The 17991-nt window shown below is 43.0% G+C and overlaps 1 protein-coding gene across 8 annotated transcripts in view; it reads left to right on the plus strand.

Moving 5' to 3' along the window:
• SRGAP2 (SLIT-ROBO Rho GTPase activating protein 2) overlaps positions 1–17991 on the plus strand; it is a 254834-nt gene that overhangs the window by 115560 nt on the left and 121283 nt on the right. For all 8 annotated transcript variants that reach the window (XR_003514847.1, XM_027564312.1, XM_027564314.1 and 5 more), the window contains exon 4: positions 16427–16589. Coding sequence is in view for 7 of the 8 variants with exons in the window: in XM_027564312.1 (XP_027420113.1) it covers positions 16427–16589 (163 nt within the window). In the remaining variant the exon portion in view is untranslated. The remainder of the gene's footprint in view (positions 1–16426; positions 16590–17991) is intronic.

Here is a 17991-nt window from a genome sequence, read left to right on the forward strand (position 1 = left end):
CAAACTAGGATTATCTTCAGCGGGAGGATGCTGAGCTGTGTTTGCCGATTTCTGCTTAAGCAGTTGGGACAGGGCATCCTTGCATGAAATTCAGACATCCCTCCCTGGCAGCCTCTGTGTTAAAGTAGAGGTTGCAGAGCAAGTCTGGCAGCTCTCAGCCTGAACCCTTGTAAACAACAGATGTTCATAACTAAGTTCTCGGGGTGGGGGTGGGGGTTTCTGTTGATGCTTGAAATTCTTTGAATTTACAGGCAGCATCTCGAGGATTTAGCAAAAGGAGGAAGCTGTACAGAATTGATGCTGCAGTGTACAGGTGGATATGATGCCTCATACGTTTCCCTTGGAAGACAAAGCACAGGCATTGAGTGGACTCTGAATAGAGGGCAGATAAGCCCAGGAAGGCAGGCACAATTAAGAAAGGTTCGGCTTCTTAGATTTATTGACTTTCTGCCTTTCTCTCTGCCTCCCTTCTTATACATGGGCTAGATTGTCAGCCGCCTCCTTGATCCTGTTTTCTCTGGTCCTGGGTAGAAATGTGTGCCCTTCCCTACCACCAAGTGCCTCACACACAAACATGCACGCTCGGGCAGGCGTGCCACACACCGTTCCATTAGCACTTCCTGGTGCTTCTAATATGTGGATTAAATGGTATTGTTAGGGGCTTTGTCTCGGATGCTAACCTGATTCTTGTGTATTCTAAGTGTTGGTTTTGCCAGGTCTCAGTTTCATCAGGAATTGGAAGTGAATGAAGATAATGTGGCTTGTAAAGAATTCAGTTATGCTGCTTTTTTTTTTTTTTTAATCCTCAGCTCACTAAACTCCCAGCCCCCAGATATACATACTGAGTATCCAGACAGATGATGACTGATTAGGAAAGCCACTTTACAATTTACAGTTCGGGGAAGCCATATGGAAAAAATACATATAATACATCTTTTTAGTAGGCATTCCTGATATCAAATTAAAGAGACTATAGAAAAGTTCTCACCTTTTAATCAAATGACAGAAGTGATTTGTCAGATCTCAACCTATTTTTGAGCCATTCTAGCCAGAAAGAATTGGCTTGGAAATCTTGGATAAGATTTTTCACGTATTATTTTGGGGGCTGAGAACTTCCTTACGCTATGCCCACTCCTGGCCCTGGTGTGAGTTAGCATAGGAAGTTTTGGTGAACACCAATCTTAGCATGTGGGGTTCACTTATCCTTTCAGCAGACATTTATTTAGCACTTATTCTAGGGCAGTTCTAGGAATTAAATATGCACAGAAGAAGCCAGTATTTTAGCTTATAGAGGTTACCACTTGATGTGAAATATTTTAAGGTTTATATATATGCATCTATGAATGTGTGTGTTCTGACAAGGTATAGAGTTCAAGATTGAGGAGCCAGAATTGTTGGGTGACCTTCTTGGGCTCCTGTATTATTGTGATTCAGTAATGGATACTTGGCTTCATCATCATCAGCAGTGACCAGCAGTTTCTGGCAGGTGCCAGGGTCACAAGGATGGATAGGACCCAACCTCTGCCCCCAGAAGACTGAAGGCTTATGAACAAGATAAGACAAAGTAGCATGTATTTACTGCCAAAGGGAAGACGCAAGAACTGATTTCCTTTTCATCCAGAATGAGATCTTTAAAAATTTTTTGGACATTATTTTAGACTTATAGAAAAGTTTCAAGAATCGGTCAGAGAATTTCTGTATACCATTTCCCAGATTGTACAAAAATATTAACATATTAACACTTGCTTTATATTTCTCTTTCTTTCCACACACAACTCATGCACATACATATTTGTTTTTCTGAAACACTGAGCATAGGTTATGGACATGATACCTTTTTAATCCTACATACTTCGATGTGTATTTACTAAAGATAAGGTTGTTCTCTGACCTATGGTAATATAGTTATTGAAATCAAAGTGTACATATTAACACAGTAACATTGTGTAATCTACAGATATTCAGATCTATAATTTGTTTCAAATATTTCCTTTTTGGCAAAAGAGAGTCCAAGATTATTCATTTCATTCAGCTGTCTTATCTAGTTTCCTTTAATAGTGGGAAGATTTCCAGGTCTTTCTTTGTATTTTATGACATTGACATTTGAGGGGAGCACTCAGTCCAGCTATTTTGTAGAATATTCTCCAAATTGATACTTTCGTTAATATCTAACATTTCTTTATTTGGGTTATCTGCTTCGGGCAGGAAAACCATAGAGGGGATATCCTCTTGTTTTCAGTGTATCGTTCATGAGTTGTCCCATTTGAGGCCATGTAAATATCATGTTATTCCTCAGACCTTACACTCACTAGTTTTAGCATCTATTGATGATTCTTGTTTGAACCTATTATTACGATGGTTACCACGCGGTAATTTTTCCAGTTTCCATCATCCCTTCTACGTTTATCTTATCACTTGGACTCTACTGTAAGGAAGAGGTTTCTCTCCCCCATCATATTTGTTTGGTGGTATGTTTGTTTGCTTCTATCAATGTGAATTCATGGATTCTGATTTTATTCAACAGATTTGCGATCTTTGATGTCTTTATTTTAATGCTCACAGTATCCTACATTTGGCTGATAGAGTCCCTTCAGGCTGGCTTCTGTGTCCTTTTTACATGCCCCCATCATTCTTTGAGTACTTTTTATACTTCCTGGTACAGCAACAGGTTCTAGATACATTTTGTATTTCTTTGCTTCCGCTTTGGAGCCGTTTCTTCAAAGAGCCTTGGTTTCTTTTAGTGGGAAATGGTTTTTAGAAACAATGGGTGATAGATGTGCTCTTTGCTACTGGAACAGAGTTGTTTACAGTCCCCCTGAGTAGATAGAAATAGTGAACAGCTATATGTATGCATATACGCATACCCACATGCCTCTGTATCTCTGTCTATCTATCTACATTGGAGCCTAGGAGTAAACATCAGTATGTTCAATTCAATCCAACACTGCATGTTTTATTCTATTTTCTCCCCTTTCCATATTTGTGACTGTGTTACCTGAACACTGAGAGACCTGATCCCCATTATCCATATATGTATTTAATTGCCCAGGGTTGCTAGAGTCGGACACGACTGAGCGACTTCACTTTCACTTTTCACTTTCCTGCATTGGAGAAGGCAATGGCAAGCCACTCCAGTGTTCTTGCCTGGAAAATCCCAGGGATGGGGAAGCCTGGTGGGCTGCCGTCTATGGGGTCGCACAGAGTCGGACACGACTGAAGCGACTTAGCAGCAGCAGCAGAGTACATACACAGAAAAGGCAATGGCACCTCACTCCAGTACTCTTGCCTGGAAACTCGCATGGACGGAGGAGCCTGGAAGGCTGCAGTCCATGGGGTCGCTGAGGGTCAGACACGACTGAGCGACTTCACTTTCACTTTTCACTTTCATGCATTGGAGAAGGAAATGGCAACCCACTCCAGTGTTCTTGCCTGGAGAATCCCAGAGACGGCGGAGCCTAATGGGCTGCCGTCTATGGGGTCGCACAGAGTCGGAAATGACTGAAGCGGCTTAGCAGCAGCAGAGTACATACAAAGTAGTTTCAGAATCACTAACCCGTGCTCTGAAAAAGCTTGACTGCTACTAATTAGATTTCAATACTAGCTTGAAGGTCCTTGTTTTTGTCTGTTTTTAGCCTTGGGAACCAAAATAGTGTTCAAAGGGCCACAAAGCATTAATTGAGGACCATCCTGTGGACCCCCACTCCCTTCCCTGCGCCTGCCATGACTCTGGGAAAGCCCTCTTAGGGACTGGGACCCTTGCCACTTTCTCCTAAGACTACTCCTGTCCCATTCTCATTCTCACGATCACTTAACGTCGCATTTAGGGAACCAAGAATCTAGCTTTTGTCTCAGTTCTCGGCTGTGACTGTGAGGACTCATGTAGCTCGTGTACTGTGCTGATGTAGGGCCTCTGGAGGAGCTTGATCCGGTCCCTCAGAGGCGGAGCCTTGGGGCCCTGCTCCTGGACACCGGGACTTGCAGAAGTTTCGGCCCTGTTTGCTGACTTCCAGTTCTAATGGCCCACTTCTCCTCCGTGGCCCTCCTCACTCAGATGCGCCGGCCTCTCCAGTAGTTCTTTTGCATCCGTTCTGACCTGGACATTCTCTCCTCTCTCTCTGGGGATAGCTTCCAGACTCCCCTTCCTCTGTTCTGTTTAACCCTCCTCCTCTGTCTCCCACACACTCATTTTATTTTTCTCCTTCCTCCAGACGCATGTAACATGGTCAGTGCCACTGATTCCAGCTGTTCTGAATCTTGCCTGCAGCTTAAGTTCAAAAACAGATGGGCCCAAAGCATCCTAGATGCTGTGCCAATATCCACCACATGAAAACAAATTACTGAAAAGCATCAGGGAACTTTAGATTAGTTTTGAGGTCTGACTCTCTGTCTTCTCAGTGGTCCTCCCTGCCCACTCCCCCATCTCCCCTTGCCTCCTCTCACGTTATACCTTCCGTCCTCTGTGTGCCTCATTCGGCAAAACCTTAACCCGCATACTTATCCTCTCTACACACAGATAGGTGTGGGATGAGATGGTGTTGACAGTCATTGGGTGTTGTTCCTTTTTTTCCTAATAGGCTGCGCCCTTTTGGAATCTTGCATCAAGGACTAAGGAATTTCTGTCCTCCTAGTCATGTAGAGAAAGTGAGGCTAGGTCTCTGTGTCTTTAAATGTGGGTATCAGTAGGTCAGAGAAATCATTACATCGGGACTAAAGTGTACACTCCTCTCCTGACTAATCCGTAGGGGTGCGCAAAGATGCCAGTGCCGCAAGCTGCCCTGGGTACTCTGGACAGGGAGCGTGCTCTTCGAATTGCTGTGACGTTGGGCCCACACCATTGCTTTCAGAAACCTTATGCTTGGAATTTGCCATCAGCTTTCTCCCAGTGTTCAGAGAGCATTGTTTAACTTCAACATTTCTAGTCACCCTGAACACAAGAGGAAGGGAATCAGCGTGGTGGGGCCACATCTCTTACAGGGTACACTGCAACATTGGCAGTCATTTACAGAGCATCAGGAAAAAGTTGTTGACATAGTCCAGTAATTATTAGGTGTCTGCTGTGACCAGAGTACTAGATGCTGTAGCAGTTGTCCCAGGAGAAGTCCTCAGAGGATGGGCTTCTGAAGGTCAGGAACTCTTGACTCGTGCAAATTAAGATGTGTGTACAGATGAGACCCTCCCTGCTCCCTCCCTGTAAGCTCTCCCCCGCTCTTTTTTCCTCCCTTCTTTGAAGGTGAATATGTGGAAGAAAATCCTCAGATTCATAAAAGGGTCTGGGGTATGTAGTCACCCCCCAGAATATCTTATACTGTGAGCTGGAATGCATACACAGACATATATATATGTTCTTTATGCCGGTGTTATAACCAAGAACAGCATGTTTTTAAGCAATACCTAGATATCTTTGCTCTGTGTGATGCGCTCTGGCATTTCCTACTTTTTCTGTGTTATTCTGTCCCACTGTCTTCTGTTTCATTCTCTGAGAAATGCTAACTGGTGACCTGCTAAGTTGACTTTTTAAACCCCACTAATGGGCTGTATCCCACAGTTTGAAAAACATTGCTTTAAGAGCATTGGTTCTTAAAATTTTGGCGTGCATTAAGTTACCTGGTGTAAATATTTAAAATGCAGACTTGAGCAGCCCTGCACTTGTAGCAAATCAGAATCTCTGGCGAGAGGGCCACAGGAATCCGGATTTTAAACCAGCACCGCAGGAGATCCTGATGTAAGGTGATTTGGGGTCCTGAACACTCACACTTGGAGAAATTACTCCCTAACGGACTTTGGAGCTTAGCTGCCCCAGGCTTCCGATCACACACTTGCTTGGAGATGGTAGGTCTCAGTGGGTATCCTCTGAATCCAAACTGAGAATCTTCCCTTTACAGTTGCCCCATTACCCACGCTCACTCCTGGACCTTGCTGTGCTTTGATCTTGCTCTTTTTCCAGGATCTGTTATGGCCCCTGTGAAGGCAGAGAAGGAGTTAACTGGGGCCACAGAACAGGGCGCGAAGGAACTGAAGGGTCATTGTACAGAGTGGCCGGGGTGTGGTCAGCCTCCAGTAGGTGCCCAGAGTCAGCCCCAAATTAGAATGGGCAGGATTGGAGACTGCTTTTCCTATCCGCTCGCCTTTCATGTATAACCACATGCAGTGCGTCAACATGCTTTCGGCGCCGTTAGGCACCAGCAGTTTTGCTCCCTCTGGGTTCACGGACCCTTGGTATTCCTGTTATGTGTTGTCTTAGAATAGCTCTGCGCTCTGGGGCTTGGGCAGCTGGACACTGTCCATTAACTCTTTCAGCACCAGTGCTTTATAGTTGCTAAGGGCATCTTAGTTGAAACAGAGCAGCAACCACAATAAAATAAGAAAGCAATTGCTGGTCAGGAGACCTGGATCCTTGCCCTTGCTCTGCCACTGTGTGTGACCCCAGGCTCCCTGAGCCTCAATTTCCTCACTTAGAAAATAAAATGATAAGTTTGGTTAGACTTTAGACCATCTTGAAAGTCCCTTCTACCTCTGAAATTCCACAATTCTGTTTTGTGTTTCTTCTTATTTTTGTACCCTCTGCTGCTTCCTTTTACACTGTAGAAGTCTTCCCTTTAAAGCCTCCCCTAGGTCTCCTGTCCACAGGAGACTCACTGAGGTTGGGAATTGCCAGAGAACCAGATGAATTAATAACAACAGAATGTATTCCTATTTAGTGCACGGACAAGGTACAGAATTTATAAAGCAAGTTCATTGCAAACTTGTATAATAAGGCCTGGGAATTTGGGGACATGTTTGTCTTTTCAGACATGACTCTGGCTACTTTGCTTTGTGAATGTAAATACATTGTATGAACTGTCATGTAATAATAGTAGTTACAGCAATAATAATACATGATGATACTGATTTGTAGGTGTAGAACACTTTAGAGTTTATGAAGTTTTTTAATGGACATCACCTTTGACTTGACCTTTTTGATAGCCATGTGAGTTAGGCAGGGAAGATCTGCTGTCCCCATTTATTTTATTAAGCAGATGAAGAAATGTTGAGGCCCAGATTGCATCTGTGACGTATCCAAGTTTACTTGGTCAGCAAGTGGCAGAATTAAGACTAGACTGTAGGTCATCAGCATGGTTCAGGGCACCTTCCACAGAGTACCGTCTTGCTGGGATAGGGTAATCATTGTTTACCCAGAAGACCTGTAGAACTCAATAACGTACTAATCTGGAAATTGACCAGGGCATCTCTTACTCCATCCAGCCCTTTAAACTTTTGCCAGCAAAGTATCGGCTGGTTAATAATATGCTGTAATTTAGAGCACACAAACCTGTGGGTGCACAAACTCAGTCACTCAACAGCCACCCAGATTCATGCTGCAGTCGTTGATTAGGCAGGGTTGGTGGAGGCTGAAGATGTTAACTGTTCTTTAAATGAGTTGTCTTACTGTGCTCCATGCTTACTGTGTTCTGTGGCTGTGACATCTGTCATTAATCAGTGCTGATTAACTACCCACCCATTCTTGGTGATAGACATTCATTGAATATTCCAAACTATCCCCTGTCCTCAAGAGACTTCCTTCTGGTAAGGCAAGATAAATTTCAAAATAACACATGAGAACTGATGACCATGCAGGCAGCTGATCTGATGACTACTTAGACTTCATTATATGTAGTTCTATAGTTTCACAGATCCCTGGGTTGGGAAGATCCTTGGAGAAGGAAATGGCAACCCACTCCAGTATTCTTGCTGGAAAAGAAATCCCATAGCTAGAGGCGCCTGGCGGGCTACAGGCCATGGATTGCAAAAGAGTCGGACACGACTCAGCAACTAGACAACAATTATAGTTTCACAGGACCAAATCATATTGCTGTATTTCTCCTTTTTCATTGTTATCATGAGCCAAGTAAGGAAACACATTGTCTCAATAACAGGTATTCTGCAGGGGGAGGTTTAAATCTTAGGGATACCCTTTCTTCCCAAGCAGCTTGTTGGTGCTTGATATGTGTAAGGACCGTTTGCCAGGCAGAAAGAGTTATTGGCTGTCGATAAGCTTCTCCACTTCTGCCTGATGCCGGAGAGATGCCTTCTCCCAAGGTAGTGGTTACTGCTTTGAAAATAAGTGTGTGGATTTCTGAGTGACATCATTCCAGTTTGGCACAGACAGGTATTTATTTTTCTACAATGAACTACCAGGAGTGAGCCAGACTGTCTGTCTCAGTCATCTCCCAAGATTTCATTCATTTAAAAAATCTGCTAACACATCTGCGAGTATTTTTTTTCTCTGTACGTTTGTCATGTGCTATAATTACTTATGGGGTTTCTGGTGACATCTTGATTAATCAGACAAGAAAAAAACTGAAGAAATAATTGTAGTGTTGTTCGCTGATTATTCTATGGAACATGTGGGTCCAACTGTTAATGTAGATGGTTATAAAAATTTTTTTAATGAGAAATATATATGACTTTTTTTGTTCTTTGGTTATCAGTCATATCTTCGTTATGTCTTTTACTTTTGCTATGATATTTTATTTTAATTAAGTGAATTAATCAGCTCAGAATTTTAAATGATTATAGCCTATTTTGGGGAGCTGTCAGGGGGAAATGTTAATACTTAAGTAAATGTATAGGCCCTTAGTTCTCCTGATCATATTGGTAGTTTTTCTTCTCCAGCATTTAGATTGTACCCAGAGTGCATTAAGAGGGTTTAGTAATCTCTTTGATTATGCCTCCCTATAGTTCTAAGAATGCTAGTGGCGAGACATGGGAGGTAAATAAAGGGAAGGACCCAGATCTACAGCAGCCATGAGTGGTCTGGTGGGCAGGTAGATCTTCTAAGTCAGCCAAATCAGGATTTCACAGTGGGTCAGCCAAGTATCAAGACTGGGGTAAGATGTGGGCTAAAGCTGATGGACAGTTTAGGAGCAGAAAAGTCATGTCTTAGATCCAGGAGGTCTGCAAACATGGAAGAACCTGGTCGAAAGTAAGACTTTTGCTCCCTTTAATGCTCAGAACAGTGCCTGGTACATAGTAGGCACTCAATCAGTATTTGTTGCATCAATGAATGAAATAAGAAGACTTTCAAGATCAAGGACTCAGAGAAGGAGGCTGGACAATAAGAAATCTTTTCAAGAAACCAGGGTGGGAAATACTCACATCTTAGGTCAGCCACCCTTCAACCAGTTCTCTTCTTATGACCCCCAGAGCTGTCTTGAGTGAAGCTCTAACCTCCCCTCCCCACCACGAACATGGGTGGGGTAGGGGTGGTTGAAGGGAAGGCAAAATCTCTCACCTAGCATAAATTGATGGAGACATTTCCATTCAGCATCTATTAATACAATGGCTCAGGTTTGGGAACCACTCCCAGTTCTCTGACCTAACTCAGGGGGACCTTGGTCCTACAGTCATTCAGGAAATAGTCATTAAGATGTCATACACGTGCTAGTCCAGTTCTCAACTTCAAAGCAGATTCCTAAGCTCCCAGCTCTCGAATATGCCATTATCCCAAGGGTGTGGCTGGACTCCCTGGAACTCATCCAAAGCCACAAGAATTCCATTTCCATACAGCTCTCCCCTACACGTGATTATAGGGGACAGTTTAGACTATTTTGAGTAAGGTGGGTACACCACTGAATGAATCCTTTCTAATCATCTGTCTAGGCCACTGAAGACAATTTGTAGTATTAACTTATCCCTGAAAATTGGAGAGCTCATTTCTCCGTATGTAGAATATACATTTTCTGCCTTTGGCCCTTTTTTCTTTCTGTCTCTGAACTCTCCTACTCTGATCTCATTGCTGGCAAAGCTGAAGCTGTCGCTGTGATAAGCTCAGGGAAGTGTGCCTGCCCCCTCCCTGTCTGCCCGCCTGCCTATCTTTGAAAGATGCCTCCAGGCTCCCGCTGTACTACTGGGTCACGCAACCAGCAGCAACCATTATGGGCAGAATCTTTTTCAAGTCAGTTCCCACCTTGGTGATTTTTTTCTTCTTCTTCTTCTTTTAACACCTTCCCCGGCAAATCCCATCCATCCTCTGGCTTATCTGGGTCAGCAAGGGTCTGATTTTATGCATGGCACTGTCAAGCCATAAATCCGCTGAGGCTTTGCCTCTCTATCCAGCAGGTTTGCTTCTGTCAGCATCAGCAAAATGCATAATAGAGAAAATAAGCCAGAAAGGCTAATAACACTCATCTGAATAAAATAATCTCTTCGGCTGCCTCAGTTCATTTCATTGTAATCAAGGCACCAGGAAGGAATTTAGGTATAGAAATCTAGCCTCCTCCTTGCTACCAGTGTCCTGTCCAACTATCACTAAATAGTCCCTTTTATTATGTTTATTATGTTTTTTTTTTTATTTTAATCCTCCTCATAGCTAGGTACTCAATAATCTGTACTGGAAGATGTATTTGTTTAACTCATTTGGATTTTTGTCTAACAGCACATATATGTCTGTTTTTAAAAGTGAGAAACCACCTTCTTAGATGTATCGATATTTGCATCTTCATGTACAGACTGGCAGGTTTGAGAGGAAAGGTGGGAAAGGGGGCCCAGTGGAAGCGCAGAAGCACCCAGGGGTCTGGCATTCTGGTCTCGCTGTGGCTTCCTTCCTGTCTCCCTCAGCACAGTTCCCTGTGTGGATCGCGGGGCTGCTCCTTCACCTTGCCCCTTGGGGGAAGGACAGTGGAAGATTAAATTCTGCTCTCCCGTTGGTATCTCCCTCACGTCTTCCCAGAGACTTACAGCTGCTTGGTTAATTGCCTGTTGCTGCTGTCTGATCCCAGCCATTATTTGCCGAGGGCTGTGCATTTGCAGCAGGCTGCGCTCTTGGCCCTGGCCCAGGGCCGGGTGAGGAGCATGTCGGAAATTGATGAATGCTGAATCCTAGTGTATTTGGAAATAAAAATCATACTTCTTCACATTTGGATAGTGCTTTAGTGTTGATGTAATTCTTTTGCACCCTCCATCTCATTTTAGCCACACAACAGCCTTGTGAGGTGGGCAACGCAGAGACCACTGGCCCAAAGGGAAACAAATCTCAGTAGAGCACCACAGAAGCTCAAGCCATCCCAGTAATGCCAGGCTTGCATCATGCAGCCTGTCTGCAGATCTGTGAACGTAGCAGTCGTTAATTAAATGGTACCTTAAGCCAGGAGAGCTTGCAGGTTTGCGATCATGCTTTGGAGATCTTGGGGGAGCTAGATGTTCAACAACGGGGCATGTGTCCATTTTACAGATGAGACAGCTGAAACCGGACAGGGGGATAGAGAAAAAAAGGGACGTGCACTCCCGAGGTCGACGGAGACTGAGTCAGCTCTTCACCTTAGTGTTTTAGAGGAATCCCTTTAAGAATTTGGTGGCTAATGTGTTGAACGTCCATCAATAGTTTAAGTTGAAGGGCTATTGTATTTGAAGTTAATGATTCAACTGTACAGGTTTAGCTCTTTCAGTGCATTTATAATGATCATCTCGTCTGTGGATGCTTCGTTGGCTTGTGACTTTCTGGGCCTCCTTTTTTTTTTTTTTTTCCTCTTTTTTTTTGACTCCAGAGTCATTCCCTCTCAATTACAATATTACATTTTCTTGATCTTCCTCCTGAAAAAAAATTTTAAGTAAGAAAAATACTTCTGGATATTTTGTCTGCTTCTTAGGGATTAGTGTTTGAGGAGGTTTGCAGCTGTTCAGCACATGCCTGAGGGATTCAGACCCTTTTCTTTAAAGGCCCAAGTATCACACAACCTAAGACTCTGGGGGCAGGGAAAGTAAAGAAACTGTACAAACAAGTGATAGATGGAAAAGATATAAAGACAAATTTCAATCTCCTGACCAAACGAAGCTCCCTTGGCTCTAGCAGCCCCAAATAAAATCAAGCTGCAAAGCTGCTGAAGCAGGAAACCACTCTAGCAGAACCTTAATATGCTCCCTATGAAATCACGTCTCGTTGACTTGCTCGTTTTCCAGCCTGAAGTGTGTTCCGCCTTTGTTCGTGTTGGCTGGGAAAATCATCTCTACAGCAGAGTTGTGTTCCCCTCCTTCCACATGCCCCACACCTCTCCCACATCACTGTCCCAAAATAAATAAATGAATTAATTAAAACACCTCTGTTGGAAGGAGAAATAAGTCCAAAGAACTTATAAGTCCAAACTCAAATAAGAAATAAGTCCAAACTCAAAGAACCAAAAATATTATATGAACACTACATTAGTAGTAAAAGAGAGTGGGAAATCCTGAGAGAAACAGACAACAGAGTCTAATATAATTTTGTTTTAGGGCCAGATTCCTTTTTTAAAACAAAGATTTTACACAGAGCTCTCATATATGCAGCAGATTAAAGCAGTGTTTTATTGGTGTAAATCTACTTTTTTGAAGTACCAGCTTATAATCAGAGGGAACAGTGAGGCTGGGTTTATGAACCCCGATTATGAATCAGAGTTACAAGTTTATATCAGTTTCAGCGTCAAAGTTATTTTAGGTCCTGGTTTGTGTTGTTTGGCATCAAGAAATCCTGACTCACACAGATGAGTTGTCATAATCTTGAGATAGTTTTAAATTGATTTATATGCTTGAAAAGGAAGGATGGTTCTTATTTTAAATTTGAATCACTGACATTACCTAGAGGATAAATGGGAATGTTTAATAACCTTTACAGCATTGGTAATGAAATTAGGTGATACTCAGTGCGTTTACCCCTGTTACCCAGCCGTAGTCTACCACGCGCCCAGCAGAGGCCCCTGAGCCTTCTGTGGCATGCAGTTGAACTTGGCCACTGTGAGTCAAATCGTGTGCTCACCTGAACAGCTTTACCCACGGAGACACGTAGGTTGAATTAAAAACTAAACCTGTACAGAGCAACGTTCATTCTAATCGATAGCATATTTTTCAACAGTCTGGACCCATACATTGATTCTTTATCCCAAAACACGCATATAACAAAGCTCACCTGGGCAGCCCATGAGACATTGGTGGAATCTGCTGCAGGGAAGCTGGGTCCTGGGCCCCTTACATATTTCAATAGAGGTTGCTCATTTGAATGGGTGTATTACAGTTGTTTGAAATTTAAATGTAATGTACTGTAATTCCAGCGTTTCTCAGAACACATTATTAAAGCTCCTACTCACTGAAACTAATAATGGCTGTCCCACCACCTGCTGTAAGAATGGAAATAAATGCGTGTGGTAAAAATACTGATACTTGTAGCACCTTAGAAGTTCTGATAAGTCTAAATTTATGAGTGGTGAGTGATAAGCGTTTTAAAAGATTCCCACCTCTTCCCTTCCTTTTTAATTCATCTTTGTTTACTCAGGCTCTGCATCCTTTTCCATGGTACTGGGCTGGTTTCGCCTCGCCTGCCTCCCCCTGTGGCCTGTGATGGATTCAGTTCATGGCGAACTAGCTGGCCCTTGTGCCTCCGACCTTCTGGGGTAGTATAGGTCTGTCTTTGTCTCCCAGCTGTATTGTGACAGCATCACTTTTATAACCACAAAAGCCCCCACTACTGTGCTTTGTCCATTTAAAACACAAATGTTTATACACTTACAAATTTGAAATGTGGTGTTGTTTTTATGTGTGTAGACTGCCATAGAGAAGAACAAAGAGGGACCACCAACCCACAAGAAACAGATTGAAACCAGTTGTAAAGTTAAGGTCATGTGAGATCTGCCCCTTTAAAAAGTGTGTGTATTTGTGTGGTATATTCCAGGCTTACTGAGGACATGGATGTCTTGTCACCCAGTAAAAACTAGGTTATTTAGGATTTTGTAACGGGGGGCTGATTTGGAATCAGTTTGAAAGTTCTCTTGCAGTGGAAACATCAAATGTTGCTGAATGCCTGTGCTCTGATCTCAATGTTTTGAATTTAGGATTGTTTCCTATTTACCTCTTTTTTGTGCCCCGGTGCTAGAAATTTTGAAAGGAGTGAACTAATTACATGTGTCTCTGTCTTAGCTAGTATATATTTTTAATTTCCATAGAAATCTTTTAATCTTCCTGGAAAGTGGATACAGTTGTTACCGCAGTGATCAGCACATGCCTGTTGGGACTTTGACCACAGAAGCATGGCGCCTGGGGCAGGGGCTGAGGGTAGAGGGCAGGTATAAAGTAGTTTCATACTGTTCATGGGGTTCTCAAGGCAAGAATACTGAAGTGGTTTGCCATTCCCTTCTCCAGTGTAAGTTCCGGGAGTTGTTGATGGACAGGGAAGCCTGGCGTGCCATAGTCCCTGGGGTTGCAAAGAGTCCGACGCGACTGAGTGACTGAACTGACTGAACTGATAAAGCAGTTTCAGTTTGGACTCTTAATATTCATTGGTTTGGAGCAGCCTCTTGGTACTGTTTAGACAGATATTTTGAGTTAATGGTCTGGTGTGTTCAGAGGCCCGGAGAAGGCAATGGCAACCCACTCCAGTACTCTTGCTTGGAAAATCCCATGGACGGAGGAGCCTGGTAGGCTGCAGTCCATGGGATCACTAAGAGTAGGACACGACTGAGCGATTTCACTTTCACTTTTCACTTTCATGCATTGGAGAAGGAAATGGCAACCCACTCCAGTGTTCTTGCCTGGAGAATCCCAGGGGCTGCTGTCTATGGGGTCGCACAGAGTCGGACACGACTGAAGCGACTTAAGCAGCAGCAGCAGCAGCAGTTCAGAAGCCAGAGTATGTGTGGTGTGATTATTTGTTAATGGTTACCTTACATCTGAATTGAAAGAGCTCTTCTAAGTTGAATTCTGCCCTGCAAGTAAGTCACAGGTGCCTGCCACAAGAAGGGAGGCAGTGCAGACTCGATAACCAAGCCATTCACAGCTTTCTTGCTTTGCATTAAGAGTCTGGCTGTAGGGAGGCAGGAGGGGAAATGGGAACAAACAAGGTGTGATACTTTGCAGTGATTAAGAGCATTCTCTTTGCAATTACAGGGCTTCTTCTTGAATTCCAGCATCGCCACTTTTTAGCTGTATGAACTTGAACAAGATATTGTAACCTTTTTAGTCCAACTTTTCCTCATCTGCTGAATGTAGTTGATAACCCCCACTTCGTCAGGTTTTGTAGGGTTCAAATTAAACAACATGAGTACAGGGCCCAGCCATATGCCAAGTATACAGTAAGCTCTTGATAAATAGCCCTACCTTCTATTTCTTTCCTTAAACCCACATTGCAGACGCAAAACTTTCTGTTGCTTAAGTTAGTGCAGGGAACTGATTATCTGATCAATAACTTTTTTAGATCACATCCTTTTCAGTAGAAATGAGCACCTAGGTTTAGTGCTTTACTGCTCCACTCAGGCTGTTAACATCTTCACAATGCACGGTTCAGATAACAGTTTATGCTCTTGGTTGTACAGGACATGAGAAAATGGCTCAGTCAATGGAATCAACCCTCCATGGATGTGTTCTGTGGGACTGAAGAATTTTCAGTGACTTTTTCATGCCCAACTCTTTGTGACCCTGTGGACTGTAGCCCACCAGGCTCCTCTGTCCATGGGATTTTCCAGGCAAGAATACTGGAGTGGGTTGCCATTTCCTTCTCCAGGGGAACTTCCCAACCCAGGGATCGAACCCAGGTCTCCCGCATTGGAGGTGGATGCTTTAATTTCATGGCAAATGCGTCCACAATTGTCTTCATTGAATCCTGTGGGAGAGAAATGTGAGGGATTTAGTCTGTAGCTTAGGTTTTGTCTAGAGACTAACTTTTGCCTGTAATCCTAGACACAAACCAAATATTGTAGTGGTTGAGGTCATGGAATTTGGAGTCAGACCTGCTGGAATCATTCTGGTCAGTACAGAACTGTGGTCTGGTCCCTGACTCCCTTTTACTGTCTCTGTGACTCCTTACTAGCTGTGGGCAAGAGACAACTCTGAGTATGTGTTGTTTTGTTTTTTTTTAATCAGTGAAATAAGGATAATGGTAATTCTTTTCTGACAACAAGATGATGGAGCTTAGATGAGATAACATATATAAAGCTTTTACCAAGTTTCTAGAACACACAGGTGTGGGTGCTAAGTCACTTCAGTTGTGCCAGACTCTGCGACCGCATGGACTGTAGCCCACTAGGCTCCTCTGTCCGTGGGATTCTCCAGGCAAGAATACTGCAGTGGGTTGCCATTTCCTCTTTCAGGGGATCTTCCCCACCCAGGGATCGAACCCTTGTCTCTTGTGTCTCCTGCACTGGCAGGCGGGTTCTTTACCACTAATGCCCCCTTCTAGAACATAACAGATGCTCCACAGATAATCCTACTTCTCTTCTTTCCTTCCTATCACCACCTTCTCCTTCTTATTTTCTCTCTTTTTCCTCCAATGAGCTTTCAGAAAAAGAGAAAACTAGACGTGCAGCTTCAGGAAAGACATCTTTATTTCTGGTTTGGCTCTGATTGCTATGATTTTGTGACATGGACTGTAGTCAGAGATGTTGACCCTGCCTGTTCACCAGTGCTGACTTGTTTTCTTGCCGTTTCTCTGCAGGAAGGATCAGAATGTTCTCTCTCCAGTCAACTGCTGGAATCTCCTCTTAAACCAGGTGAAGCGGGAGAGCAGGGACCATACCACGCTGAGCGACATCTACCTGAATAATATCATTCCTCGGTTTGTCCAAGTCAGCGAGGACTCAGGAAGACTCTTTAAAAAGGTAAATAGGCTATTTCTAACCACAGACACCATCTTATAAATAAGAGAAAGAATATCTTATTGGCCCACTTAAAAGGCTTTCCATGGGTCTTGCCCTAAAAACGTACTTATGGAGAGAAAACATTGAATTGGCTCTTTTTCTTCCCTTCTCAGATGTTTTATAGCAGCCCTGGGAAAGGAACTATTTGCAAGGTACAGCCCCAGGTCTGGCAGCATAATTCATAATTTGTGAATATTAATAATGACCATATTTGGTTAATTTCCTAAGTGATTTGTGAAGCTATTGAGATTCAGAGATGTTCTGTGTTGCTTTATGATTTCCTCTTCTAGTTCATTTAGCACATCCATGTATGTTTATGTTTTTAGTTTAGTTCTATTTCCAACTTCTCGTCTTGGCCAAGGTGAACTCATGAATTTGGTTACTCTTATCATGGCATATCTTTGCCTTTGGTCCTTGAATATGTTTTTTTTGTTTTGTTTTGTTTTTGGTGCTCCCAGGTGGAACTTGAACCCATCCCTGAATGTTTTCTGAAGCTCAATTGTTCATCACAATTCCTTGGGTATATGTCAAAAATTTTGACTAAGGAAAAACTTAAAATTAATTGTGATAATCCTAGGAAATTTGTGCCAAATTCACCTGTCAATAGTCGAACTAGCCTTTTGGAAACCCAGGAAGCTCTTTTCTAAGCTCTCAACCCGAGCTCTTAATGGCGTCATTTATTCATAACTTTTGGTTACAAATGGTGGCAAACACCCCAACCATTGTACATTATGTACCATGTCTAACATTCAGGCTCTGACATTTCCAAAAGATTTTTTAGAAGGTGAATAACCTTCCCACAAGTGATATGTAAAAAGAGGATATATTTATATAGAGGGGTATCATTGGTTTCATACACAGGGAATTCACCGGTTTCCAGTTGACAAAATCAGTGTTAAAAATTTGAGGCTGGGGGAGAATGGACTTCGGTAAATAAGACTGTGGTCCATAGTAGCCTTAGGTCTTGGTCAGTTTTCTGATTCTTAACATTAGGAAGTATACAGATCTCAGTAGGTCTGGAATTAGAACCCAATTTCTTCTTTTTTTTTTTTTACCAGCATGAAAAAAGAGCTGCTTTAGAATTGTCCATCTACATAATTGCATCTGTGAAGGGGCTTTCCCTGTGTCGTCCAGATAGGATATTAAGAGTACAATCATCTGAGAATGAAAGAAGGAAGAGAAAGATAACTCCTTGCAGAGCTCATTGGCTATTTTTAGTGGCCCGGCTGTGCGGTGGTTGGGCCCTACTTGATTTAGGGGCGAGGGTACTTTTCACCATCTCCTCATGCTTCCTAGCATCTGCTCCAGCTTGCTTGTCATTAACTTGAATTATTCTGTAACATTTGGTGACATTGTATGTGAC

Source organism: Bos indicus x Bos taurus, chromosome 16 (genome assembly GCF_003369695.1).
Source record: "Bos indicus x Bos taurus breed Angus x Brahman F1 hybrid chromosome 16, Bos_hybrid_MaternalHap_v2.0, whole genome shotgun sequence".
In the NCBI taxonomy this organism is placed as follows: Eukaryota; Metazoa; Chordata; class Mammalia; order Artiodactyla; family Bovidae; genus Bos; species Bos indicus x Bos taurus.